Source organism: Drosophila arizonae, chromosome 4, assembly GCF_054131065.1.
Source record: "Drosophila arizonae isolate 15081-1271.41 chromosome 4, UAZ_ARI_1.0, whole genome shotgun sequence".
Classification (NCBI taxonomy): Eukaryota; Metazoa; Arthropoda; class Insecta; order Diptera; family Drosophilidae; genus Drosophila; species Drosophila arizonae.
The window spans coordinates 13,261,827-13,289,409 of NC_142924.1; the positions used below are offsets into that span (position 1 = coordinate 13,261,827).

The 27,583-nt window shown below is 44.5% G+C and overlaps 4 protein-coding genes across 7 annotated transcripts; 1 reads left to right on the top strand and 3 right to left on the bottom strand.

The window, feature by feature from the left end:
• Positions 1-70: 70 nt before the first annotated feature.
• LOC108613565 (folliculin-interacting protein 1) lies at positions 71-17,511 on the bottom strand. Of its 2 annotated transcripts, none has more exons than XM_018007104.2 (6): positions 16,351-17,511; positions 4,988-5,252; positions 3,836-4,885; positions 3,590-3,777; positions 1,089-3,498; positions 71-1,029 (listed from the first exon to the last, which is right to left on the bottom strand). In XM_018007104.2, exons 1-6 carry the CDS (start codon positions 16,602-16,604, stop codon positions 823-825), a joined length of 4,374 nt encoding a protein of 1,457 aa, XP_017862593.1. In that variant the 5' UTR covers positions 16,605-17,511; the 3' UTR covers positions 71-822. The 2 variants fall into 2 exon arrangements, with proteins under 2 accessions (XP_017862593.1, XP_017862594.1); XM_018007105.2 differs by lacking the exon at positions 16,351-17,511 and adding an exon at positions 7,017-7,206.
• A 152-nt stretch (positions 17,512-17,663) lies between these two features.
• LOC108613570 (coiled-coil domain-containing protein 6) lies at positions 17,664-20,914 on the bottom strand. Its single transcript, XM_089466367.1, has 5 exons — positions 20,566-20,914; positions 19,790-19,909; positions 19,642-19,732; positions 18,753-19,586; positions 17,664-18,678 (listed from the first exon to the last, which is right to left on the bottom strand). Exons 2-5 carry the CDS (start codon positions 19,903-19,905, stop codon positions 18,175-18,177), a joined length of 1,545 nt encoding a protein of 514 aa, XP_089322493.1. The 5' UTR covers positions 19,906-19,909; positions 20,566-20,914; the 3' UTR covers positions 17,664-18,174.
• A 31-nt stretch (positions 20,915-20,945) lies between these two features.
• Positions 20,946-24,873, top strand: LOC108613567 (ribosome biogenesis protein BMS1 homolog). Its single transcript, XM_018007106.2, has 2 exons — positions 20,946-22,870; positions 22,928-24,873. The coding sequence occupies exons 1-2, from the start codon at positions 21,079-21,081 to the stop codon at positions 24,607-24,609; spliced, it is 3,474 nt and encodes a 1,157-aa protein (XP_017862595.1). The 5' UTR covers positions 20,946-21,078; the 3' UTR covers positions 24,610-24,873.
• Positions 24,698-27,286, bottom strand: LOC108613569 (uncharacterized). Of its 3 annotated transcripts, none has more exons than XM_089466364.1 (5): positions 26,969-27,286; positions 26,419-26,895; positions 26,134-26,359; positions 25,232-26,074; positions 24,698-25,168 (listed from the first exon to the last, which is right to left on the bottom strand). In XM_089466364.1, exons 1-5 carry the CDS (start codon positions 27,031-27,033, stop codon positions 24,899-24,901), a joined length of 1,881 nt encoding a protein of 626 aa, XP_089322490.1. In that variant the 5' UTR covers positions 27,034-27,286; the 3' UTR covers positions 24,698-24,898. The 3 variants fall into 3 exon arrangements, with proteins under 3 accessions (XP_089322490.1, XP_017862597.1, XP_017862599.1); XM_018007108.2 differs by having other exon boundaries at positions 26,419-26,910; positions 26,969-27,282; XM_018007110.2 differs by having other exon boundaries at positions 24,698-25,165; positions 26,419-26,910; positions 26,969-27,276.
• Positions 27,287-27,583: the final 297 nt, after the last annotated feature.

Genomic DNA, 27,583 nt, shown 5'->3' on the forward strand with positions numbered 1-27,583 from the left:
CTAATAACACATGATATGATAAAACTTACTTCATTCTTAGATTACTTTTATATAAAATACACTTAGCAAATTTTGTTTTTGTATTTTGTTATTTCTTTCAAAGTTATTTATACAAACTTATTCATTGCTTACGTATACAGATTGTGTTTACAGTTAATTCCCGAATGCTAACCGATGCCCCCACACTTAATTTCAGTATATACTTATTTATACGTCTATTGTATGGTGGTATAATATAATTAAATCAATTAATAGATTATTGCTGTCATAAATTATTAAATCTAATACAAACACTACGCATAGCTCGAGCACATGATACAGTGGTCGGTCGGTCGGTCTATCGATCGATCGATCGATCGACCGATAACAGACTGGAGTGCTACTAAATCGTGAACATATAATCACGCTAACTAAATCTAGATCAAATAATTTACAATACTTCTTCATGTGACTGCGATGAGTGGGTTCTCTAAATTAAAACGTTGTATGGTATATATAGCTATAAATGTTATTAAATGTTCTTTATGCAGTGATCGATGTGTTGAGTGTGTGAGTGTTTCTACAATATATTGTATGAGTGTTTGATTGTTTATGTTTGTTATGTTAAGCTGCCGTACGTAAGACCCTAACTAAATGTAACCTGCTTTCCCTACACGCTATATTAATCATATAAATATATATCACAAAGTCAGTGAAAAGAAAATTCGCTGGAGTATTTGCTTGTTTCGCTTTGGATGGTGCGTGAGATGATGAAGTTTGATGATGGATGCTTGTTATACTAAATATGTTTTGGCAATGATCGGGCTTGCTTCGACGTGATTGTCATCTGAAGCTGATGCCGCATTTACGGCTGATCTTCGGCGTATGAATGTAGGCGATGGACAACAGCAGCGGTATATCGTTCTCCGAGAGCTGCAGCGGAGTTGTTATGTCCCCCAGTCGGCAGGGATCTGTTTCCAGCAGAAAGGCAGCCAGAGTCTCAGATTGCATATAGATCTCCTGCAACTTGGACTCCAGAAATGATAAACACTGCAAAAGGAAGAGCTATTAGCTGAGGCTGTGGAAAGTCTGGCCGGCTATGAACCTACCTCGTAAGCGGGTATGCCGCCTGCGTGCATGGCCTGCACAGCTTCTAGCATGCTGGAAACCAGCTGGGACATGCCCACCGGGGAGCTCTGGCCGCCGGCATACGGAAACTGCTGTGCCTGTGACGAGATTAGACGTACATCCCACTTGTCCATGTCCGCTACAATGGCGATATTCTCTGCTGGCTGTGAGATGAGTGAGGCGGAACGAGCGGCCAGCGCCAGATCCTCGCGTAGATTCAACTCCCACTTACAGGGCGCAGCACAGGTGCCCTGCAGCACCATATCGGAGACGTAGTGATCGTTCACGCTCAGCATTAGCGATGGAATGAAGCCGGCGCGCAACTTGTCGCCCGGTGGTTCATCCTCCTGTGGCAGCTCCTTGATACCCGGCACAGGCAGCTTCAAAAGCTGCTGGGATTCATTGACAGCCGCACACTTGGCAGCCACCGAGGAGACGGAGCCGCGCTGGGAGGGCACACGTTTGGGCTGCACTCGTCTCGTATAGCTGGGCGTACTTGGAGGCTCCGGCATCGATTTCAGCGTATCTATAGAGGCAGCCGAGTTGACGGACTGCAGAACAGCAGAGCTGTTGTTGCTGCTCTCGTTATAGCAGTGCACTTCATCCGTTTCGAACTCCAGCTCGGTGGCATTGGAGGGCGTCTGGTAGGTGCCACCACTGTTGCACAATATGCAGCGATCGCTGCCCACAACTGTGGCCGAGCTGCTGCTGGCCGCCAGTTCCGCTTGATGCTTTTGCTGTTGTTTCTGCAACTGTTGCTCCTGTTGCTGGTGGAGAGTGACCGTGCTGTCGCTGGACTTCAACGACTCATTGGCCTCCAGCTTGCTGGCCTTATCCATCAACAGATCATAGTTGGACATGACCAGATTCTTGCTCTTCATGTAGTTGGTCACAATCTGCGGATATGTCGCGAAATTGAACTGTATGCCCGAGTTTTTCTTGTTGGCCATGGAGGCGTTATGGGTGTGTTGATGCTGGGCGCACAGCATTGCTGGCTTTGCATCATCTGTGAGATCCTCGTTGCTCTTCTTCAGATTGATCAGCGGCTCATTATCACCTAATACAAAGACAACGCCGTTGCCATTATCCGTTGAGGTCTGGCGGCAAATGCCGTGGTCCCGTTCGATGAGTTTCTGGGAGAGATCAAAGTGTATTTGCTCCTCGAGACTGACATTCTCCTTGATGGGCTCAATGCCCCATGTCATGCGATCGCTCTTGCCCATGCTATTCTGTGTGATTAGATACGAGAGCGACAAGTGCGAGACTCGACGATCCTGGCCAACTGGCTCTACCGGAACATTTCCACCGGGCAGGGTATCGCTCTCCACGGAATAGCTGCTGCAGCGGCGCTCCAGCTTTTGGTTAATGATCTTCGCGCCCTGCTGCAGATCACTGAGACTGAGTCCCTCCTTGACTCCAGCCGTGGGCACAATGTTCCAAAAGAAGTTCCTCTTTCCCGGCAACACGGTATTCTGCTCCTTTTCTACTGCTGCTGGTGTTGTTGCTGCTCGGCTCTCGTCAAACTCCAGAGCTTCGATAGCGCCATCATCGATGCTACCGCCAGTGCCGACAGAGCCGGCATTCGAGTCCTCCTCCATGCACAGCTCAACGTTCTCCGGCGTCGTCACCGTCAATCGTATGCGTCCATCCTTGCCGGTGCGCAGATACTGCTGAGCCTGTCGGGCGAGCAGGGTCTTCTTATCGATGCCCGTGTCCATGAGGTAGTTGCCAATGCGCAGCTCCTGCTGCACAAAGTGCGAGTCGCGAAATGCCAACACATTGGGAATCTCGTTCTTCTTCATGGTGCCAATAAAATGGGTATCGTCTTGCTGCACTCCGTCCAGCTCCTCATCTTCGCCGCTGTGCAGTTCGTCCAGCTGCTGCAGCTCCAAATCGGCATCGTCCACAATCGCATTTAGATTCTGCTTGCAGGTGCTGGTGCGAGTGAGACCGGAGCCAGCTCCAGCCGCGCGTCTTCGCAACGTGGGCGGACTCTTATACCGCTCCTGATTGCTCTGGCTAACGACCAGCTCATTGATGAGCTGCTTGTTGAAGTCCTCCCGCTTGGCTGCTCGCCGCACTTCGCTGCAGCGTATAAAATACGTGAGCACATTCAGCAGCTTCTCCACCCACATCTTCTCCGAGCCATAGATGATGGTGCGCGCCAGCCTGGGCGGCATGCCAATGGCGCCATACAGATCACCCAGTTGTGCCCACAGCGCATTATACGGGTGCTTCTGCGAGACCTGCAACAGCTTCGCCCTTTGCTCAATGGCCGCCGCGGAGGCGGAGGCGCTGGAGCGACGCGAACGTGAGCTATTAAAGGCGGACACGGTGGCCACCCAGCCCAGATGGTAGGTGAGTATGCCAGTCAACATGGTGCTGATAAAGCTGCAAAAGAGAGAAATAGAGAGAGAGAGAGAGAGAGAGACATTTATAAGGATCTCTTGAAGATGATAGAGGAATTGGTCGTATGACTTACAAATTGGAGTCCTTGGTGTCGGCAAAGGAGAGCAGGTCGCAGAGCTCCTTGATGAATCGCTCGGCCACAGTCTTGGAGTATTTGCTGCCGCTGGTCGTAATGCTCAGCCAGACGGGCGTCTTGATGCGGGGTGCCGTAAACAGATCGCTGAACCATTGCTGCGCATCTTGCCAGGCCTGGAACATGATCTGCAAGGGCAAATATTTCGTTATTTGGAATACGAGAATTATGTGAACCGTAACTCACCTGCAGAAAGTTCTTGTAATTGATGTATGCGTGCTCCGTGCTTGCCCTCAACCGACTCAGCATCGACTCCAGCAGTGCAATATGTTCGCTGCAGAACAGTTCCATCTCCTCCTCGAAGGATTCGCTCATCGTAATGCACACAGCCAGGCCAAGCCTCGGTCTCCGTTTCAAGTTCGCCGGCCGGCAACCCATCTCCGGATTACTGCGCGACTCGTTCGCACAGTAGCTCGCCCGCCTGTACTGGGGTGGAGCCATGCCGCCGCCCTCACTGCCGCCAGTGCCGTTGGCAGCTCCCGCTGGGCGACTGCCATTTGCCTGACCTGTGGCCGCAGCATAGTTGTCGCTGAAGAAGCCGATGAAGTCGTTCTTGGAATGCTCGTTCTCGAAGGAGGTGCGCAGATTGCGAGAGATTCGGCGCTGCAGGCAGCCATCGCTGGCAAACTCATCCAGATGGGGCGAGCTGGCATAGATGGCCCAGTCGTCGAGGCTGAGCTTGCGCATCGCATCCGAGGGATCGGAGAGGACGCTGCCAAGACTGCTGCGCGTGGAATACTGATACGACCACTGATCCCCACTGGAATAGGGGCCGCCTGTGCCGCTGCCACTGGCGCTGGCCGAGTAGCCCGAGTCGGTGGCGTTGCTGTACGTGGAGGAGAAGCGTGGTCCGCTGTCCGCAATGGACAGCGACTGCTGATCGGGTGCGGGCACGTCCAAAGGCGGGGTCAGACTCATATGCCTGCCCACGCTAACGCTGAACGGCATGGAGAAGGAGTTCATGGACAGGCCGTCCATGGAGCCGTGCTCGCTGCAAATGGAGCTGCGAGGCGTCAGGCTGTTCATGGAGACCGTGGAATAGGGTGACTGGCTGCCCGCACCCGCGCCACCTGAACCACCGCTCGCCGACGGCGTCAGATACACCTGGGAGCAGAGTATCCTTGCTGGCTGTGGCAGCCAGTGCACCTTGAGCGCCGTGCCACAAAAGGACATGGCCAGCGAGCCAAAGACCATCTCGCCAATGGGCGTAAGATCAGTGCCAGTTGGTCGATTGTGCTGAGAGAGAGAGAGAGAGAGAGAGAGAGAGAGAGGGCAAGGGAGAGGGGGAGAGTCGGAGTTAGCTAACTAACGTATGATTCAGTTTTGAGCTTTGCTCACCTTGTAGCCATACTCGGCACACACTTCGATAAAGTTGCTGCCGTTGCTGCTGCCGGAATGTGCTTTGGCCTGGATCTTGCCATTCTGCAGCGATGTGAATTTGTCATTCTTGAGGAACTTGCCCCCACTGCGGCTGCTGCACTGGCTCGAATCCTTCAGCATCACCTTCTGCAGCGCATGCGAGTCGAAGAGCAGACGCCTGCCATGACTGTCGTCCTCTTTGTACAACAGCACCCGCACCTGGCTACCATCGAAGGGGAATTGGCTGCAAAGAGAGAGAGAGAGAAAGGGATAATCAGTTGGTGTGCAGTCCACAGAAGCAAAGGAATGGGCAGACCAGAACAACCAAAGGGGGAAGTAGAGCTGTTGACACTTTGTCTTAACTCTCACGTGAGAATGAGGCAACGGCTTGTGCTGTCTGCTGATGTCATTCGTAAACTTTAATTAATAAAGCTAAAAATAAAATAATTCAACTTAATCTTAATATACGATAATCTAGCTACTACAATTTTGATATGCAAGGAGCTTTGTAGTGCCAGATAAGTAAAAGATCACTGCTAAATATACCCTGTACTTAGCCATTGCTAGACTAGAGTGTGCGATCACTGCCAGCAGATACCCTGTACTTGTTTATGAAGATCACTTATGACTAGATCTTGATACCGTAAAATACCCTGCAACCAGCTTAGCTACGCGTCAAGTTCAAGTTTCCCTCAGTCTTGTAAATAATTGATATATAACTATATGTAAGTAAATATAAGTTATTGATCATTTAACAGAGAACTGACATTTCCTTGGAACTCACTGCTAAATTTAGCAATCATATCAGCATTTCCAATTGAACAGCTCAATCTCCAAGTTTACCCAAAGTACTAATAACTTGAACATTTCTGTTGATCTTGCGATGAGCTCAAGTGCTCAAGTGCTCATGTGATTTAATATCTGATCCGTGACTCAGATACCTTCTGGACAGGCAGCAATTGCTCATCTCCAACGCAGCGAGACACAGGGACAAAGCACTCAATTACAAATTCTCTCCGACTGCCAATGTCTCGCTCTGTCTCTTATTCTCCATTTCTGTTCTATCTCTCAATCCATCTCTATCTCTATATCTGTCTCTGTCTGTGGCTATGCGAATTGCTGACGACTTTCATATAATGCGCACATCTTAGCGCTATTTTATTGTCGAGTGGGTCATTTGGGTAAATGTTGTCCGCTCTATAAATAGAATCGCTCAGCACGTGACGATTCGTCACGATAAAATGAAAATCTGCCCGAATTGGGTTCGATTGCTACGAAGACTTTTCGCTTTTTATGATCGTTTGTTTCTTTTTTGTTCGTTCAATTTGACTTTGCTGATTGGGGGCAAAAGTTTTTACGATGCTACTGAACGGCAACGCGATAAGATCTAGGCAGTATGACCGATTATTGGATTGCACATTGGAAATATCTGCAATGAGTATTAAGGGAAATCTAAATTATGCTTGACATTCCGTGGGCTTGTGACTCTTCCGTTAGGCATTTCGTCACATCCACTCAAATCTGAGGCATCGCAGATTTGAGCTAAATTATTTTTAGTGGGGTTTATAAATGGCTCGTCTAACAATAAGTAGCGCTAAATTGAAACTGCGCCAACTGCCCAAATTAGCGCTATAATTAACGAATTTTTTCTGTTTGCTCTATGACTGCCTGTGGTAAAGTTGCCGTTGGGGGCGACGGCGGGGGCGGGGCCACCTGTTTTATTGCTTCATTTTGTTTTATGCCACCGCGATAAGACGGGGGACATTTTTGTGTACACATACATAGATTAGTTAGTGGGCCTGACTGGATCACGAGTGTGCCCCCGTCTTTCTGCCTAAGTCTATAAGCGAGCGACCGAACACTGGCGTGTGTCCGTGTGTGTATGTGTGTGTGTGCTGGCGTGTGCTTGTGTGCCCGCTTTTTGGTCGGCCCGTTTGTACTCAAAGACTTAGTGGTCACCTAGCTAAAATCCAACTTGAATCCAGCTGGAATCTAGTCGGAAACGTACCCATAGTGAAACGGCGCCGTATGCATACGCATCGAATCGATATTAATCGATATGCTGCTGATCAGATGTCACCAACTAGCGATCGTAATTGCATTTACAGTTGCACAAACGTATAAATTGAAATAACAAACAAATACGAAAGTAACGCGACGTTATGGAAAAACAATCTCAATGGCCGCGATGCTAGACGACAAATGAAGTTCAAGGCGCTACGAACCGTAAACGGTGTCTATTAGGGAATCCGAATCCGAATGGGAATCGGAATCGGAATCGGAATCGCAACCGCAATCGGATCGCATCGGATCGTCCCGGTGTCGACTAAATAAACGGCGATAAACAGAACGAGTCTGAATATGAACGGCAGTACGAACAAGTACTCGCATGATCGATATAAATATATATACATATATACACTCTTATATCTTATATACATTTTATACATATGAACATGCATATATAGTTATGCAGATAGGCAACGATTTCAGCTAGGGCTGCGACTGCGGCTGGGGCAGGGGCAAGCGGCATCAATTGAGGAGCGCGCGCAGCTCACATGATTCCCGTCCAGCTGCGCGAGCATCACATGTACGGCGCCCCCTGCTATATATATATACGTATATATATCTAGTCTAGGGAGTGTCAAACGATGTGATGTGTTAATATATTGTGTTTTGAAAATACTTCACAGTCGAGACAATTCACGATGGACTTAGCCTAAGGCCTAGAGCCAGCAACTGCTGACGCCCAAAGTTCACCAAGTTTGAGTTAGCGCAAAAATAATGCTCAACCTTTGCACCTGGTACTAGGGGGCTACGTGAGCTGTGAGCGATGGAGCTGCCAGCAAACTATCACCTGTCACCCTGTCAGCTCGTCACCTGTCGCGTCGATCAGCCAAAGCGAAAAAAAAGAGATCAATGAGCACATATAAATTATCGAGCGATCGCTAAATTTTTCGACTTATCAGGAGGGTCTACGCACTTTCGTTGGCTATATGTGTGTATGTGACTTTTTTTTACCGTTCAATTGACTTTTATTTGTTTATAATAAATGCTTAGTTGGATAGCTTGGATTATATTTGATAGCGTATGCGATCTAATTGATTATATGGTAGTTATATATATATATATATTTATCTACCATATTCTTTATCAGTGCAAGGCAGCTAGACATTTCAAAAAATAAAACATAAGAATTCCAAGTTTCCTTCGAGAAGCTATAAATATTTATGGAAAATTTTAATATAACATCAAATTTAATGTGATATATTTATAAGGTGTTTTCATATATATATATAGAAATGAATTTCACTCAGTATTTTCTATAAATAATGATATAGTGATTGTGGATCATAAAGATTGTTTGGGAACTTCGTCACAACTGGAAATCTAATTATAAATTGTTGCTATAATAAAGCTCTTATATATCATCAGATTTATAGCCAGCCTAGCCTAATTATTATCTACTCTGTACTTCAGTTGATAGCTGCAAAAATACGATTTTTTACTTCTTTTTGATTAGTTTAGCAGAGCTTTGTCACCTGACTATAAATCGTAATGTCAATTGTGAAATTTAGAGTTTATGAGCGAAAGACACTCTCTGCTATGTCAATAAAAATGTATTATTAGGCTATAGATAAGTGTAAAATACCCATTAAATATACATTTACAGAGTATTCCTTCAGCTGATGCCAAAAGGTAATCGAACCCAGCGCGCAAGGCTGTTGGTAATGATTATTTACAAGTGCTTTACTCTAAAGAAGAAGAAGAAGAAGAAGAAGAAGAAGAAGAAGAAGAAGAAGAAGAAGAAGAAGATGAAGATGAAGAAGAAGAAGCGGTGCAAGGGTATCTGCTGCTTCGGTGCACCGTCTGCCTGCAGAGTGAAGAACACTTGAGCTACCCCTGCTGCCTCTATTGCTATCCCGCTCTTGCGCCCACTGCTACGCTGCGAGAGATGTTGCCTTCTGCTTGTTCTTGGCATACGCCATGGGATCACATGCTTTATTTATTTTTTTTTTTTCAGCTACGCAAGCAAAACAAAAGCGAACAAAATAAAATTAAATAAAAATGAAAAGAAAATTTAAAAAAAACAAGGCAGCAAGTCTAAGCAAATACACACAAGGCAACACATTAAGCTCATATATGCAAAAGCTTGTGTATGTGTGTATGTGTGTGTGTGCGTGTGCAAATGTACGCTTGAAGAGCCACTCTCGCCACCACTTGAGGCAGATTGTGGCCTCCGCCACTCCCGTCGTCCGCCAGTCCCCTCGACAACCAAGTCTATGGGCCAAGGCGAGCAGTACAATAATTTTGATTGATATGTTGCTGCCTTATCAGCCAATGCGTTGAATTATGCATTGTATTAGCCCTTTGGATTAAATATGAATCGATAAATGTATATACATATGTATATACGTATATATTACGGCATTTGGCATTATAGATGTATATGGAAATATAATTGGTGGCCCATAACCAAATCAAGCGACAACATCTGTTAATCATATTACACAGAGTGGACTCTGTTTCTCTATCGTGGGTCGCTGTGTGTGTGTGTGTATGTGTATGTATGTATGTATGTATGAAAGAGAGCGTGCAAATAAAAACAGATTTCCAAAGCGACTACAGCAACAAAAACAATAATAATATCAGCAGCAGCAGCAGCAGCAGAAACAACAACAACCAGTTGCTCCGTACAACTCGAGTCACATGACCAAACCAACCAACAATGGCGACGATGGCGTCGCTGCCAGCGCCAGCCAGCAACCGACAATGAAAATGACAACAAGCGGTTTCTGCTGCTGCGGCGGCGGCGACAAAGGCGCAAGAGCCAGGCAGCGACGCCAGCTGCGACGTTAACGTCCACGGCGAAAAGCTTTATTATTTTATACCCCGTGCCTATTAAGAAGGGGCGGGACAGATTACAGAAGTGCAAAAAGAAGGGGAGCCTAAGAACACACATAAATATATATTTAATTATTCTTGATCAGTAATTTCATGCATGTTTGGATAATATTTGGAATTTTGCCATTGAAGCTCACTTACTAGAGAGTATCATTTAGTCTGTCACTCTTGAGACCTGCACACCCTAATGGCTGTTTATTTCCTTTCTGTTTGTGAGCTACAACAAATTGACTATCATTATCATGAGATGCAGCCATTATAAGTACAGGCATACATATAAAAAGTATATACATACATATATACTTACAGATAAACAAACACACACATACGTACATATGTACATACAAATATTTAAATAAATAAAGATAATGCTGACCTTCACCCCCACCAACAAAGCCCATTTAAGTGCGCAAATAATCGAATGTCAAGTTCAAAGCAAATTGGCAAAAGGCTTTTACTGCTGCTGCCGCTTTTGTTGTTCCTGTTTGTTGTTGTTGGCAGTAATTGGCAGCGTTGTCATGTCGCAATGCAGAGTGGGCCCAGGTAATAGCCACATAACATGGGAATTGTATCTGGCAAACAAATGTACAACTGATGACGAAGACGACGCGGACTGATTGCCAAGTGACACTTGAAACAGCGCAAATACAATTAAAAATCAGCGCAAACAATGCACGAGGCGAGGACGAGGCAATGGCAAGAGAGCGAACAGAAGAGAAGAATAAGCAAACACACACACAAACACATAGGCTCTCAATTGCACTCACAAACACGTGCCCCCAAACGATCAATGAATGAATAAAACTAGAAGCGAACCATCAAAAGTAAAAAGGAAGAAAAAGAAACAAAAAACGACAAATGCGCAAAAGAGCGAAAAACGCAAACCAGAAGCAAAAAAAATCGAAAAACTTGTTTAGCAAATAAGCAGATGGGGGGAAGGGGGGAAGTTGTCTCTTCTACATTTGAGCGTGTAACATGTGGGATTAGTGTACAAAGTGAGTCAAGACTTGGGTACTCTCGAAACAAAGATGACGAAACGGAACAAAAATGATGAATAATGGAGGAAAAAGGTGCTTGTTGAAACGTGTTAAAAAGGCGGCGAAAGTCAATTGCCTTTGTCTCTCAAACATGCCAGTCGCTTGCGGCGAAAGCCAGCGGATTTTGTGTAGATGAAAGGCAATTAATTGTAGCAGCTTTAAGCTGTGCACAAGCGGCGAATTCGATTTGCTTGTAACTGTATGCAAAACTGCGTAAGTATGGCAGCCTTTTGAACTTGTAAAGTGCGGCGAATAACATGATGTAAATAAATAACTCAACTTTGGCAACGCTTTGAGCTACATCTTTGCAACTATATTATAAGAGCGACTTTATGAATTAGTAAATGAGTATGTAGTATTCAGGCAGCTCTTTATAGTTTAATTAATGCAAGATAGTGTAATAATGTTGTGTAAATGAATTTCATGATAAAACGGAGTTAAAATGTGCTCTCTCCCTCTGTCTAGTAGGTCTGAACTTAGCTTATGGTTACATCAGTACAACATCGGCTTACAATTTCACTTCCTGCATTATGATTCAATTATATATAAAATATATGTATACATAAACAATATAGAGTCGCAGAAAGAAAAACAAAGACTATCAGCTGACAAGTAGAATACCCAGTAAGTAAGCTGAGCTCGATTTCTTAATAAATAATGGTACATATTTTTCCTATTGATATTGCAGGCCGTGCATTTATTGTAATTTGTTGAAGTTGGCGCTAGCGAGGGATCGCAGTTACGGAATTCTTCGAATCCCATAAACATACATATATCGCATTGATTGTCCAAAGTGATTGATATATAGCTCTGTGTGTCTGGAGAGAAGCCCCTTCTGACATGCTCGGAGCTTAGCAGCTTTATTTACAACTGACAGTCAGCAGCACTTTCTACTTCTTGGGCATTATGTCTCTAATTTGACGTGTTGCTGTTGCTTGTTGAAAAGCAAAAGCAATTTTTGTTAACTGATAATTAGCAGCGACGACGAAGACGGCGACAGCCGTAGACAACACAGCGCGCTTTTAACTCTATCAGTCCCCAAAAGCAACAACAACAGCAGAAACAACAACAACCATTGCGACGACTCACTCATATGACTTGGCAGACCACGAGACTTCAACACATGGAGCCACAGTGGCAAAGTCGACAACGTTGGCATTTAAATATGACTATACTTTGCTAAATGCAAAGGGTATATACAGCTATATTCTATATCTATATTCTATATTTTATTTAATTAGATTAAGGCTGTGAAATTACTTTCTAATTAGCATTTAAATAGGATTATACTCTGTTGAATACAGTGCAAGCTGCCTTTAAGGCAAAAGTACATTTTCTATTATATTAAACTGATAAGCCACTAGAAAGGCCTTTAATCTGCTTTGGCCATGACAAATAACTGTTTCTGTAATTAAGCCTTAATCCAACTACTTGAGCTGCTTTTATAATCAACCTTCCAGGATCGTTAGCATATTCATTAGTTACTGTTTACTGATGGCGAGACTACATCTCAAACACACACACAAAGGAAAGAGAGAGGCGTCCATTAACTGCATGTATACCCACATATAATGATTAAGATAGGGTAACTATTTGCTGCTGCGACGTAAATGTTCAAGGTGCACAGAAAGCGTTTTAAAAGATAATAATAAAAAATATATATATACATTCAAAAAAAAAAAAAAAATTTACACAATAAACAACTAATAATAAGATATGTGGTCAAAAGGTTCGGCAAAAGGCCAGACAGCTGGGCGCCTCATTAGATGATCTCGTAATGGGGCGATGTAAATCACACGATAGTTATTATATATACCATATAAGCCAGGGGGGATTACGTACGTAAGCGAAGCGCTAATGATTGATGTGTACACACGGCTATGCACCCGTGTGTCTGTGCGTGTGTGTCTGTATTTGTTTAAACAATTTGCGCACACTTATCAAGTTTTTAATGAATTTCCAATTTACAATCAATTTTGGCATTTGGCTAGCCTAGAGAACCCCCACACACACAATAGATTTGAAAACCGAATTATTTATAACAGAGATTCGATTGATTTATATTTATGCGACGAATTTGATTAGCAATCATATGAATCGACTATTTCACACGATATATATATATACATATATACGTCGTTTATGCAGACAATATACGCGAATTGGCATAAAATTTCCACAATCGAGTGCTAATTGCAACATAGACATCGAATTATATAGACATATGTATATATGTATATAGTACAAATATAAATATAGCCACGTGCTAAATTGAATACCTTTGTGTGAAAGTCGGCTATTCACTAAATAAATAATCAATATATTTATAATATATATACAGATATATGTATGTATATGTGTGTATAAATTTATTAACCACGTGCTAATTACAGCGCATACATTCATTTATAGTTAAAATATCTTTGTGTGTGATTTATTTAGCTATGTGGGTTAGGCTTTGGTTTTACCAACTCATTTATTTATTTATTTCGCATACCCCATATTGGAAATATTCACACAGGGTATGATAAAATATACGAATTACTGGTAAAAGTATGTAAAAATGGTACTATATATAGCATATCAATGATTGGTCTTAGTTAATATCAAGCTCTGTCTGCCGTTCTTTCTAGACGCAGTGATCTAAAACACATTAGATATATGAATATTTACAAACTCTTACAATCAATAAATATCCATATTACAACTTGATTTCTCATACAAAAGTACAGAAATCTTAAGCTAGAGATGCCAAATAATATATCCCATATTAAGCGCTCAGCTTTAGACTACTTTATTCATTCACCCATTATAATCCCGAAATGTGAGAATAAATTCGTAGAACTGTTCTACATTTAACAAATTATCAAGAATTATTTCAGAGGTATAGTCAGGGTATCTACTATTTGATCATTTGTTTATTTTATAATATTTATTTATCTATCTCAAAATATTTCGCATATTGAATGCGTGTCTGTGTCATATTGGTCATATGACTATCTGGTGACTAGCGAATGCCTAACTATGGACACGACTTGGTCATGAGTCAGTGTGAGGGGATTGGCATGGATGACTGACATTCGCCAGCTAAGTAAATAGACACACTTCTCTAGCCATGATTATAATTATGATGATCGTACGCTTGCGATAGGGCTGTTTCTCCTTTCCAGTTTTGGCAATAGATAAAAGGCTGTATAGATAAATAGGAATTTTCTAAGGAATTCAGTCGCAAGCCAAATGGAAATGAACGATAACAAACTCATCTGCAAACACACACACACGCACAAATGCACACTCACCCACACGCCCGCATATACACGTTCATATAGGCGTGTGGAATGGAAATTTACTCAAACGTGTCGCCTATACAAACAATTTAATAAATTAACTGTTAACTGTCAGCAAAAGCAAACACAATTTTATTTAGTTTACAGCGCCCAAAACCTGACCTATCACAATATTATGCTACCCCACCCGCCCAGCGCGCCACGCCCATCAGCTGGCAGCTTTAACAACAATTCTCAATGAGTTTAACTGCCAACAATTTGAAGTTTACATTTAGCAAAGTGCAAAAACCCCGCGTTTAATTAGCAGAGTACAAAATTTATCACGTGATGGTGAATTGAGAGAGTGCACCAATAGCTCGCTCTCTCATCACTCTCTCCCTCTCTCACATACATATATATTATATACGCTCATGAACATCTGTGAGAATGCGCCTTTGCCACGAATTGGCCAATAGCCACTTGAGTGTGCCAAAAGGCCGTTGATATATGGTATATTTTAGGCCTTATCGGCCATTTCAGGGGGCTGAAGGCGGGGCATGAAGCTGCCTCTATTAAATACTCATTTAGACCCACACTCCACACACCTACAATCATTTGTATGTGTAAGCTGATCGCGTTAATCGATTGCTGTGTAAACGATTTGCTTACGCTGTGAATTGAATGGGGAAATGCAAATTGTAAATGACCAATTGGCATAGCTGCTGGTAGTAATATTATTATTATGATTGTTGTTGCTATTGATCGAGTCACACACACGCACATGCACACGCACACATTCACACAATCAATATGCAAACAAACAAACATACAAACAAAGAGAGACCGCAATCAGAACAGTTGACGGCGAGTGCAAGCGTCAAAAATCAACATTGTTAACGCGCACACAGTTCAAAGCAAATAAACAGTAATAAATAATAATTAAATGAATTAACAGAAACCCAACAAGCGAACGAACACTAGATACCCTTTCCAAGAATACATTCTGAATCATATTATGGTCTAATGCTCAAGAAACCAGATCAATTTCAAATATCTTCCTCTTTAAGGGTATTCATATATATACACAAACATACTGACGCATACGCACACATTCATACCTATGCGCACCCAACACTGGCGAAGCCAACAACAAAGTGTGTATGACATAATAATCACGAGAGCAAGCAGCGACTGTGAACGCCGATTAGCAAGTCATGTGATTCGTTTTTATTTACATTTGCGCCTTACGTCCGCCTTCGCCGCAACCGTCTCTCTCCATTCACTGCCAACACACACTCATATACACACATACAAATATGCAGACGCCTACGGCACCCCACTCTCAACACTGATCGATAAAGAGAGAGCGCGAGCGAGAGCGGCAAAATGAAACCGCGTCGCAGCAAGCCGAAACTATCCGAACACACCATTAAGAGCGTAAGGCGAAAATAGTAGGGCGAATAGAGAATAGAGAACAACAGAAGCGCAGTCGCGAGCTTGTAATTGTGTTGTTGGATGGGGTCGCACCTTTGATTTGCACTTTGACTTCCAGCAACAGAGCGACAGATATCAGACCACACACACACATATACTCAAACGAGTACACACCAAGATAGAGAGATGGAAACAAAGAGAACATTGCATTTTGGCGTACGTGACGATAAGTGAAGCATTTGCCAAAATGTTTGTTGGGTTATTGTCCCCGTTTACGCTCGCCAATTTGCGTACGAAATACAAAGAGGAAGAGATAAATAGCACCACGAGCTGACAGCGACAAAAGCAAGGCAAAGCCAATGGAAATGCTTTCATTCTATTTGTATGCATAGGTATTTATTTTGTTATTTCATACTTCTTTTTCACAACCGCTGATTGCATGTACAGCTGCCTAATGTACACTATAGGGGTTGTGTGCCTTTGTTTTTGCCTTCCTTTTACAGGCGACTTAAAGCCAGGTGTTAGGCATTACACACAGCAGCTAGAGATGAGCGCGTGATGGTCGTGCTGTTCCTACTTATGACTAACTATTACGACACGTGCCTGTCTACAATAGTTGTATACAGTTCTACATATACGAGCCCGCGTGTTTATGAGTTTAAGTGTTTATACACAAACATACAATACGACAAACACTTACCTTAGATAATTTCTGGATGTTTGCGTAGCTTTTGCGGACGCCGAACTATTGTTACCGGCTGAGGCGTGAGTACGTGATGCCGCCTCCGCTACTGTTGTTTGGCCATAATTTAGCGTCGGCTGCGCTGTTGTTGGGGTTGTTGTTTGGTTTGCAGCGAAATGTGCTGCCGTTGGCGTCGTTTGCGTGGGTGGTGCTGCTGCTGCGGCTGGTGGTGTTGGTACCGACGGAAAGAACAGTTTATTCAACAAGGCCATAATAATATACAACTGGCGCAATCGCAATCATTTATTAAACACATCTGGCCAGCCGACACAAATTATTGCAATTCACTTGAACACAATTGCTCTGCCTTTTGCTTTTCCGTTTGCCTTTAGTTTTGTTGCTCTTACTCTTCTCGTTGTCGTCGCTGTTATTGCTGCTGTTGTTGTTTTTGCTGTACATGTGAATCGCGGATGGAAAGCAGCGACGACGGCAACGGCGACGGCGCGTTGCAACTGCCGTTATATTTGTCTAACACGCGCACTGTCCGAGACGCACGAACAAAAACAAATACGCAGGCTAAACAAACAGTTGACGCACTCAAGATTTTACACAATTGAACTTTCGCTGTGCACTTTTCTTTTTATTCACATTTACTTATATGTTCACACACATAGAGTATGTAGTTTTTCTCTTTTTGGCGAATGATCTCTTCCTGCCTGAGCCAAAATACACACGCGCTGTTGTTCTTTTGATTGAATATTGCTATTTCTGTGATTATCGTCGGACGCGATGGGCCTTGCCAATTTCACAAGCGATCAATATACATACTTGCATATACGTATTCTGCATTTCCTCGCACTCTTTAATAAAAAAAATAACAAACTTATTTCGCGCTCCCACATACACACTAATCAGATGGGTATCTACAGTTTGCTTCTTATATTTCTTTTACTTTTTTTTGAAAGGCACAAAAAATGTATACGTATGCTGCATTCAGTTGTTTTGTTTTCTTTTTCGAAACAATTGAATTTTATTTTCATTTGATGCGCAGCTCCGCGGCATACATGCTACCTCGACGGCAAAACAACAACAAATGTTATTCTTCTTTAATGTTAACGGTTTAACAGGAACCACCGCGTCCACTTTTTCGTCTGTTAAGATTTTGCTTAACTGGTAAAGCTATTGCTCAAAAGAGCTGTGACTACTCAAATGAGCTGTGAGCTCTAACAGTTCTGGTATTATTGCATCGATAACTTATCGATATTTCTTTGAAACTTAGGCAGTTAATTTAAAATTTTAAAATCTAAATGTTTTTGATATTCAGAGATATATTTGATAAATTTGAATTGTTGAACTTTATTTGTTGACTTACATATACATACTTCAAAAAATTTGTAGACCCACATACATGCGAGGGAAAGTGGGAAATTGGTATTACATATGCTGTAGTTTTCTTTTGCGTTTTGCTTACTTTCTTTCTTTGTTTTTCAATTTTAAGTTAAGTCGAACCAAACATACGTAAAAAAGTTATTTCATTCTTAGACATTAGCGCTAAGTAATTCGTAATTCCTGTCACCAAAGCATGTAGGAATATAATAGATAATTGAAAGTGTTTACGTTTGTTGCCATAACTATAGAGATTTTGATATCAAATAGAAATAAGTGGTGCGACTTTGAGCCGCTCCATAGAGAGAGAGAAGCTTACATTATAAAGGTTTAATGTTTTATACTTTCGTTAAACTGGTTGGTTGCTATATTGTGTGCCTATCTGTGTGCTGTATGCGTGTGTGTGTGTGTGTGTGTGTGTGTGAAATATGTTGGCAGCAGAGCCTAAGTAGCTAACTATTCCTTGCATGCGGAAGTGTCCATGGGACTGGCCGGCTGTATAAACGCCGTGGCTGCACCACTTGGCTGGTTGGTGGGCGTGAATGCCGATAAAGATGAGTTGCTGCTGCTGTTGATCAAATTGCCGCTGGACGAATTGTTCATCAAATTGGATGACGAGGACGAAGCGCTGCTGGATGTGCCCGTTAGCTGATTATTCAAAGACAATATCCCGCCGGCCACAAATGTGCCCGCACTGCAGGCGGCGACATTACTCTGGCCCAATCCAGCACTGCCAAAGCTCAGTCGTTCGTTGCTCAAATTTGATAGCAAGCCAGCCATAGAACCACTTGCCATGCCCGTGCTACCAACACCTGGAGCAGCTGTGCCGCTATAGATGGCAGTGGGTCCGGTGCCTATCAATGGATTTGTGCTAGTCAACACATTCGGTGCAGAAGTGTTTAGCCCCAACATGGGCGTAGGCAGTGCTGGCTTTATAAAACGCTCACTGGCGCGGCGATTCTACAAGATTACAAATACATATATAAATATATATATAAATCAGGTTCTTTGGAATCTCTAAATAATTGGCTCACCACAAGTTGCCCGCAGGCATAACAACGATTTTGTCCGGCTGTGCCTGGACTGAGTGGGCGACTGCTTGAGGGACTGTGCGAAACGGGGCTGCTAATGGTGCGTTGTCTTTGAGCATTGACGGCAGTTGGATTGCCAGCCATAATATTTTCGTTATAGAAGCGCTCCTCATCCATTTCCAAAGACGATTCCGACTCAGAGAGATGACGGCACAGGGCCTCGCGGCGTTCCACCTCCTGCTTAAGTTTACGCTGAAGTCTAGCATTCTCCTCCCGTATGGATTTCTCCTCCTTTTGGGCGGTTGCGAGATTGGCACGCAGACGTAGCACCTCGGAGCGCAACGTCTGGATGTGTGCGCTTAAATTTGTGGCGGTGTCGCCGTTGGCATTATTGGTGATATCACGTGGTGTTGTTGGATCAGAAACCGGCTGATCAAGTTTAATTTGTAGTGAACGCTTTTCTGTTTCCAGTTTATCCATGCGCTTCCACAGCTTATTGACCAACGCTTCCTGCTCCTGTTCGAGGGTGTTCTCCAGCTCGACCATTTCGCGTCGTAGCTGCTCTAAATTTGTCTGCTTATTATCTGTTTCCGCTTGAAGCTTCTCAATCTTGCGCATTAGCTTGTTGACTAAGCACTCTTGTTCCTGCTCCAGCGTTTGCTCCAGCTTACATTTTTCTTGACGCAGCTGATCCAACTTGCGCGATAAGTCATTTGTGAGGCACTCCTCCTCGCGCTCATAGTGATGCGCCAGTGTTTCCTTTTCCTTCTTAAGCGCTTGGATTTTCTTCAACAACGTGTTGGATATATACTCCTCCTCCTGCTCCGCTTTCGCTTGCTGGGAAAGGAGAACAATTATATCTACTGCTGGAATATGTATGCCAACTACTCACGATTATAACCGATGCCTGTTTTAAAAATCGATTCTCCTCTTGCACCACTTTGCATTTTGTCTTGAATGTGTCCAGCTCTGCTTTCAGAACTCTGCAATGAGGCATTCAAAATTATAGTATCGTATGGATGTTAATATTGTTAACTTACTTGTTTTGTTGTGTGAGCGATTCAATGCGCTTTTGCAGCTGCTCTCTGGACACGGGACTCGGTGGCAGCATGGTGCCACCATCCAGTGAGCTCTCTGACTCACAGGGACTTTCCATAGTTCTGAAAAAATAGAGAAAATAGCCACAATGGTGGCACATTTAAATGAATACCTCAACGTTGCTCTGCTTTCCCTTGAATTTCAGTACAATAAAAAAAGCATGCAAGAAATGAAATGAAAAACAGCAGAAGACAACAAAGAATAATGTATTCACTTCTGGGACTCTGATCGCAATTGTTGTTGTAGCTGTTCTTCTTTTATTTCTTACATATTTCGTTGTTGTTATTGTTGTTGTACTTTCAGCAAACAAAGAGCAGCGTCCGTGCCACAGAAAATTGTTTAACCTTCACTCGTGTGCAGTTCACTTGATTTTTGCCTCTGGCGTTAGGTTTTAACTCATTTTCTTTTTTGTTTTTGGCTTTTTATGCAATTTTTATAAATCGATAACAGAACAAGGTCAGGCATTGACATTGTACGCCAGAGACATCTCGCATTGCAGGCGGCTCCAGAGAATCGACACCATGGCCATCACAACCACCCTCCCACCATCACAAGGGGCGGAACATCGCCCACCTTCTGCACAGTGGTCCCACTCAACAACAGCTGGCGACAAAGACGTTGCAGCTCAGGCGTTGGTCGAGTCATTTTTAAATTGAAAATTTTGCGTTGCACACTTGCCAAGCATTTCGCTATACCTTTACACGTAATTAACATTTACCTGTACGTCGTCTTCTCCTCTGTTCGGCGCCCTATAAGACCTTTTTTTCCTACGCGCCGCCTTTGCTACTACTACTGCTGCTGCTGCTGGTTGGTGTTAGTGCTGCTTCTTGCCAGTGTCAGGGCGAGTATTGAGCTTTTGTTAATTTTGACAGCGCTCTGTCAGTGTTGCTAGGCGTGTGGCGTACGGAGGACGTGTATATGTGTATGCCAATTACTTGGACCTATTTAATAGGTTTTCACTTTGCCAAAACGCAAAAGCATTTTGCAAGTTTAACTAAAAAGTGAATAATGCGAAAAAATTGCTTTAGCAGCACAGTGTGACCGTTTAGCCCGCAAAACTAAAATGCAACGACTGTGTGACCGAAATATTAATAAAAACAAAATGGCAAAAATTACATACACTACTTTGGTATTTTAATACTAATGTGTTGTACTTCGCCACTCGCACGTGCAGCTCGATTTATAAACGACAGCGGAATTAATTTTTGTATTCTTATATTGATTGTAAATAATGGCTGACGATGTTGGCCAGGATAAGCGAAAGCAGCACCGTGCCCGCCAGTCTGGTGTCAAGGCGGAAAAAAAGAAGGTAAAGGCCAAAAAGGATTCCAATCAAAAGGAGCCCGAATTGACGGCGCGCCAACGAAATCCAAAAGCGTTTGCCATCAACTCGGCACAACGTGCTGAGCGCAATTTTCGCCGCAAAGAGGATCTGACAGCCAAAAAGCAACATATTCCCTTAGTCGACCAGACACCCGACGAACCGCCACCGGTTCTGATTGCCATTGTGGGTCCACCCAAAGTAGGCAAAACAACGCTGATCAAGGATCTGATCAAGAGCTTCACACGCACAACTGTTACGGATATACGTGGTCCTATTACTATAGTCACCTCAAAAAAACGACGCATTACCTTGCTGGAGTGCAATAATGACATCAACTCGATGATCGATGTGGCCAAGTGTGCGGATCTGGTGCTTCTGCTCTGTGATGCAAGCTATGGCTTTGAGATGGAGATCTTCGAGTTCCTGAACATTTGCCAGGTGCATGGCATGCCCAAGATCATGGGCGTGCTAACCCACTTGGATATGATCAAGAATCCCAAGCAACTTCGCAAACGGAAGAAGGAGCTGAAGCATCGATTCTGGACAGAGGTTTACGACGGAGCTAAACTCTTCTATTTGTCTGGGCTGCTCCATGGCGAATATTTGCGTAATGAGATCAAGAACCTGGGTCGCTTCATATCTGTTATGAAGTTCCGTCCACTGCAGTGGAGAGGAGCGCACAGCTACCTGCTGGTGGATCGCATGGAGGATATCACCAATACGGATGTAGTGCGTCGGGATCCCAAGTGCGATCGTGAGGTCGTCCTGTATGGCTATGTGCGGGGTGTGCCGCTCAAGCAAGAACATATGGTACATATTGCCGGCTTTGGAGATGCACGTATCGACGAGCTAGGCGTTATACCTGATCCGTGTCCTCTGCCTGGCACAGAAAAGAAGCGCAGCTTGCTGGAAAAGGAGCGTCTGCTCTATGCCCCCATGTCGGGGGTCGGTGGCATCGTCTATGACAAAGATGCTGTCTACATTGAGCTTCAGGGCTCGCATTCACATAAGGAAAAAACAGCCGAGGCCAGTGAGCAGGAGGCGCTGGTCAGCAAACTGATAGACAAGAAGACCACTATGGATGAGCAAATTGAACAGCAAGAATTCCGACTATTCTCCGATGGTGCACCCATCATGTCCAAGGATTTTAAAATTGAGGAACAGGTGAATTCCGATGAAGATCAGGAGGAAGACAGCGATGCAGATGATTCTGGTCTAGAAGCAGCCTCTGACGATGAAGAGCAGCCTGATGAATTCGCTGCCGATGATTGGCGTGGCGAGGATAGCGATAAAGAGGAGGAACAAGACGATGATGATGAGGATGCCTCCTCCGGAGATGAAGAGTATCAAAGTTTAGCGGATGTCAGGAAAAGCGCAGCAGACAGCGACGAATCCGACGAAGCGGATGATGAAGCACGCATTCTGGCCAGCAACATGAGCTGGAAAACCAATCTGGCACAAAAAGCGCGTGATGCTTTCCTGCAACGCCACTCGGAGTCCCGCAATCTAATGCGCATTGTCTATGGTGTTTACAACCAAGGCGAAGTCAACAAGGAGAAGCAGGAGGAGGACAATGCCGAGGATTCAGAAGAGGAATTGGGCGGCTTGTTCCGCCTAGCTGCCAAAAAGCAAACGAACCTGCAGCAGGACAAAGACATTCGCGACAAGGACGAGCGCTGTTTCTTCGAGTATCAAAGCGGTAATTTTTTGATCTTTTATTTAATGCATGTTTTTATGAAAGTTTATTCTATTTTAGATGCTACTCGCGACTGGCTATCCGACGCGAACAAGGAGCTCATCAAGAACTGCTTTGTGACAGGCAAATGGAAAGCCTCGGAGGATGCCGAAAACTTGCTTAAATTAGACGACATGAGCGACGCGGATAGCGAAGTCTATGGCGACTTTGAGGACCTGGAGACGGGCGAACAGCACAGCGGCAAGCCGAAAGCAGATGCGGATGAGGAGAAAGCAACTGTTGATGAGAACGCCGAGGGTCCACCTGCCAAACGGAGAACGACCCGCGTGGAGGAGGAGAATCTGACCAAGGCTGAGCTTATGGCCAAAAAACTGAAACTAAAGGCCAAATTCGATGCAGAATATGATAATCATGGGAAGGGGGAAGATGATGGACGCATCACCGGTGATCACTCCTTCTACGAGGACCTCAAGGCGGAAGCCCAAAAGCAGAGTGAGCTGAACAAAAACGAATTCGCTCAGCTGGACAATGAGCTCCGCATCCAAATCGAAGGCTATCGTGCTGGCTTATATGTGCGCCTGGGCTTTAAGTCTATACCAGCTGAGTTTGTGGAGAACTTCGATGCTAGTTATCCAGTGCTTGTGGGTGCACTCAACATGACCGAGGAGAATGTGGGCTATGTCAATTGCAAGGTCAAGAAGCATCGCTGGTACAAGAAGATCCTCAAGACTGGCGATCCACTTATCATTTCTATGGGCTGGCGTCGCTTCCAGACGGTGGCCATCTTCGCAAAGGTTGAGGACAACTTGAGGCATCGCTATCTCAAATATACGCCCAATCATGTGACCTGCAGCATGACCTTTTGGGGTCCCATAACGCCGCAGAATACAGGCTTTCTGGCGCTGCAAACGGTGCGCCAGGATCAGGAGGAAATGAAGCGTTTGGGTTTCCGCATCGCTGCCACGGGCTGTGTTACTGAATTGGACAAATCCTCGCAGATAATGAAGAAACTGAAGCTTGTGGGACATCCCTTTAAGATCTACAAGAACACGGCATTCGTTAAGGACATGTTCAACTCTTCCCTGGAGGTGGCCAAATTTGAAGGTGCGAAGATCAAGACAGTCTCTGGCATTCGTGGCCAAATTAAAAAGGCCCATCACACGCCGGAGGGCTCATTCCGTGCCACATTCGAGGACAAGATATTGTTGAGCGACATCGTGTTCTGTCGCACCTGGTTCAATGTGGAGGTGCCACGTTTCTATGCTCCGATTACTTCGCTGCTGTTGCCCCCAGAAGAGAAGAGTCAGTGGCAGGGCATGAAGACGCTTGGCCAACTGAAGCGGGAGCGGGCGCTCCAGAACGAGGCACAGCCTGACAGCATGTACACAGAAATCGTGCGCAAACCGAGGATCTTCCGCCCGCTGGTCATACCAAAGGCACTGCAGCGTGCCTTGCCCTACAAGGATAAACCTAAGCTGGGCCCAGAAAATCCAAAGGAAGCTCTCGAACGCGTTGCCGTAATCAATTCGCCGTACGAGCAGAAGGTGGCCAAAATGATGAAGATGATCGAGACGAACTACGAGGACAAGCGCCGTCGCGAGCAAAGGGAAACGAAACAGCGCTTGAAAAAGTTCCGTGCCCAAAAGAGAGCTGACGAAGCATCCAAACTGAAGCGCCAAAAGGAGCTGCGTAAAAAGGTCTCCCGGGCTATCAGCAAGATGCGTGGAAAGAACAATAAATGATTATGAAATAATGTAATATATAGATCCTAGGGTAAACTTAAAAATACATTTGTACAATTTGAAACTGCTGCTAGGTGTTCCACACATATCGTTTTTACTTGCTCTACGGCGCTGGAGCATGTGCAGCAAGAAGCTGCACTGACGCTGGGTCATGGGAACGTCATCCATGGGGACCAGGGAATTTGTGCAGCTTGTGCTGCACATGCTTCAGCTGACCGTTTATCAGAGCTCTTTACTTTGAATCAAATAAAAAATATAACTTAACGCTTATAGTCTGAAAAACGCCTAACTAATCCTCATCCTTGTTGTCGTCGATGACCTTTAGAGCGGCGAGCAGAGCATGCTTGCGACTGGCGACCAGTTGGCCAGCAGCGGGAGCTCCTGCTGCATGGCCTGGACGCTTCTTCTTGCCTGGATCGTCGCGCGAATTGCTGCCCGAAGTGGGACGACAGTGGATATCCAAGAAGTTCTCGCGTTCCTTGTAGTCATCTGAGATGAGCTTTCGAATGCCAGCCATGTTTTCCTTCATATTGGGCGCACGCAAGTTAAGCTTCTGCTGCTTGGATTGGTATTGGTTTAGGACTATAGATGAATGGAGAGTATAATGTTTTATCATACTTACCACAGCTTTGCTTGGGGGCTGCGGTGATTGTAGATCATCGTCGTCATCTTCGTACTCCTCGTCCATTTCCAGCATTTCAACCAGTTCACATTTGGTGTCCAAGTATGATACATATTCATCTTGGCCGTTATTTTGATTTTCCTCCTCATCGCTTGCAGCATCGTCTTCTTCGTCCATTTTGCCATACTTTTTATCATCACTGTCCTCATCCTCATCACGTTCGGAATCCTCTTCATAGTCGTATTCCAATGTCTTTGCCAGTGCCTCCAGCTTCTCAGCAGCTGTATCTGCAGCAGATGCTGTTGCTGCTGCTGGTGTATGCTTGGAGCTGGGGGCCTCGCTCTCTCGACGCTTGCCAGGCAAGCTGCTGCGTGCATTGCTGCTGGCCAATGTGGTTATGCTGCCACCAAAGCCACCGCCGCCGCCGCCGCCGCCGGCACCGGTACGCTGACGTGAGTTCGATTTGCTAGAATTGAGTTTGGACGGAATCAAGGATTGGCCGAGCGAAGGACGCGATGCATTGGATTGAGCACTAGACAACGGCTTGAACTGGTTGTTGGCTGGAGGTAGCGTCAATTTGGCGCGTATTGGTTTGTTGTCTTTGTTATCTGGGCCCTCTGACGCTTGAATGGCATTCTTCTCCTCATCATCGTCCTTTTCGAAATCGAAATTTGAGTCTGTATCTAGAACGTCGGTCAGCGCATTGAATTCACTTTGATTGTTCTTCTCAATGGCCTTGTCCAGCATTTCGAGAGACTTCTCCAACTTTTCAATCTTATCTGTTTCCTCGACAGCATTCAGTTTAGTGCGTCGACTCGCAGACAAGGGATTAGACTTGTCAATCTACAATTAGGAACAACACATATATATTACGTATATCGATTTGAATGCGTTGACTCAACTGTGAATTCCTCCAGCTTGCGATAGCCACTGATTTCCAACTTGGCCTTCTCCAGTTTCAGCATCACTTCCTTGCACTTCTTTTGCTCGTTGAGCAGCTGCTGGCGGAAGTTCTTCGATTCCAGCTGCACTTTGCGTGCCATGAGCTTCATATCGTTATCCTTTTCCTGCAGGCGCTGCTCCAGGACACGCAGCTTATCCTGTAGCTTTTGTCGTTCATCTAGATTTCTATACAGTAAATGTATGTAAGCATATAATCCTTAAGTGCCACCCTAACTGCGACTTACTTGTCTCGAATCAGCTGACTGAAGTGTCTGTTCTGGTCGCTTAGAGTCAGGATTTGTTGTTCCTTCTGCTTAAGCTTCTGCTCCAGCTCCTTGTTGGCCGCCTGTACATTGCGATGTTTGGTCTGCCAGACACGTAGCTCCTCGGCATGAGAGTGCAAAAGCTGAGGCAGCTCCGCACCCGTATTCTCATATTTATTGAGGGCCATCGATTGGCGTTTGTGCATGGTGCGCAGCATACGGTTCTCGTGGGCCAAATTCGAAATCTCGGCTTGGGCATCCGCCAGCTGGTTCTGGAAGGTCTTCACCCGCAAATTACGTGCGGACATCACCCGTTGGTGGATGTCGCTGGTGGCTTTGTTGTTCACCATCGATGGCTGGCGAAGACCATTAGATGCCTTCATGCCGCGCTGCGGTTGTTTCCGCTGATATATTTGACTAGCAGATTCGCGAGAGCTAGCCGAATAGAGGCTTTCACAACTTTTTGCCGGCAACCTGTGAGTTGCGAGTTAGGGGGATGAGGGATAATGCAGTGATCCACTGGGATACTTACGACATGTTATTATCCCACCGAGGTTCTTCTGTTATGGGGGATGCGGATCTGCGCGGCGATACCATTTAAGTGCACACGAGGGCACTTTATTTTATATTTTTTATGATTGCGTAGAAAAGTTAAAATTTATTTGTTGAGTTGTTTCCTCTGTGTAAATATTGTTAATGATGAATTCGAATGTTGGTGTAATATTGTTGCCGGCTGGTACAGCTGTCGGTTTCTAACTGAAAATTAAACGGCTGCTGCTCTGGTTACGAATTTTGTGTTTGTTTGTTTGTTTACTGTTTGTTTGTAAAATATCATAGAATAGTTTAGCCTTGGGGCTGATTTTTAATTTAGAGTTGGTTGCCATGGTAAAACAAATATAACGGTACTTGGACATCGTCAAAACAAAACAATGTGATTTTACCTATCGATAGGCGGGCGCTGACAACTTGATGTGAATGCTCATTTTGTGCGTAACAGTTGCAGACTGACATTTCGGTGGGGATTAATAATAATTAATTTATTTGTTAGTCGTTGACATTGAAATGAAATCAGTGGGTGCTAAAGCTTAACCTGAGGTTCGTTGTCATGGCAAGCGGTAGGTAACGGTACTTACGCATCGTAAAATTT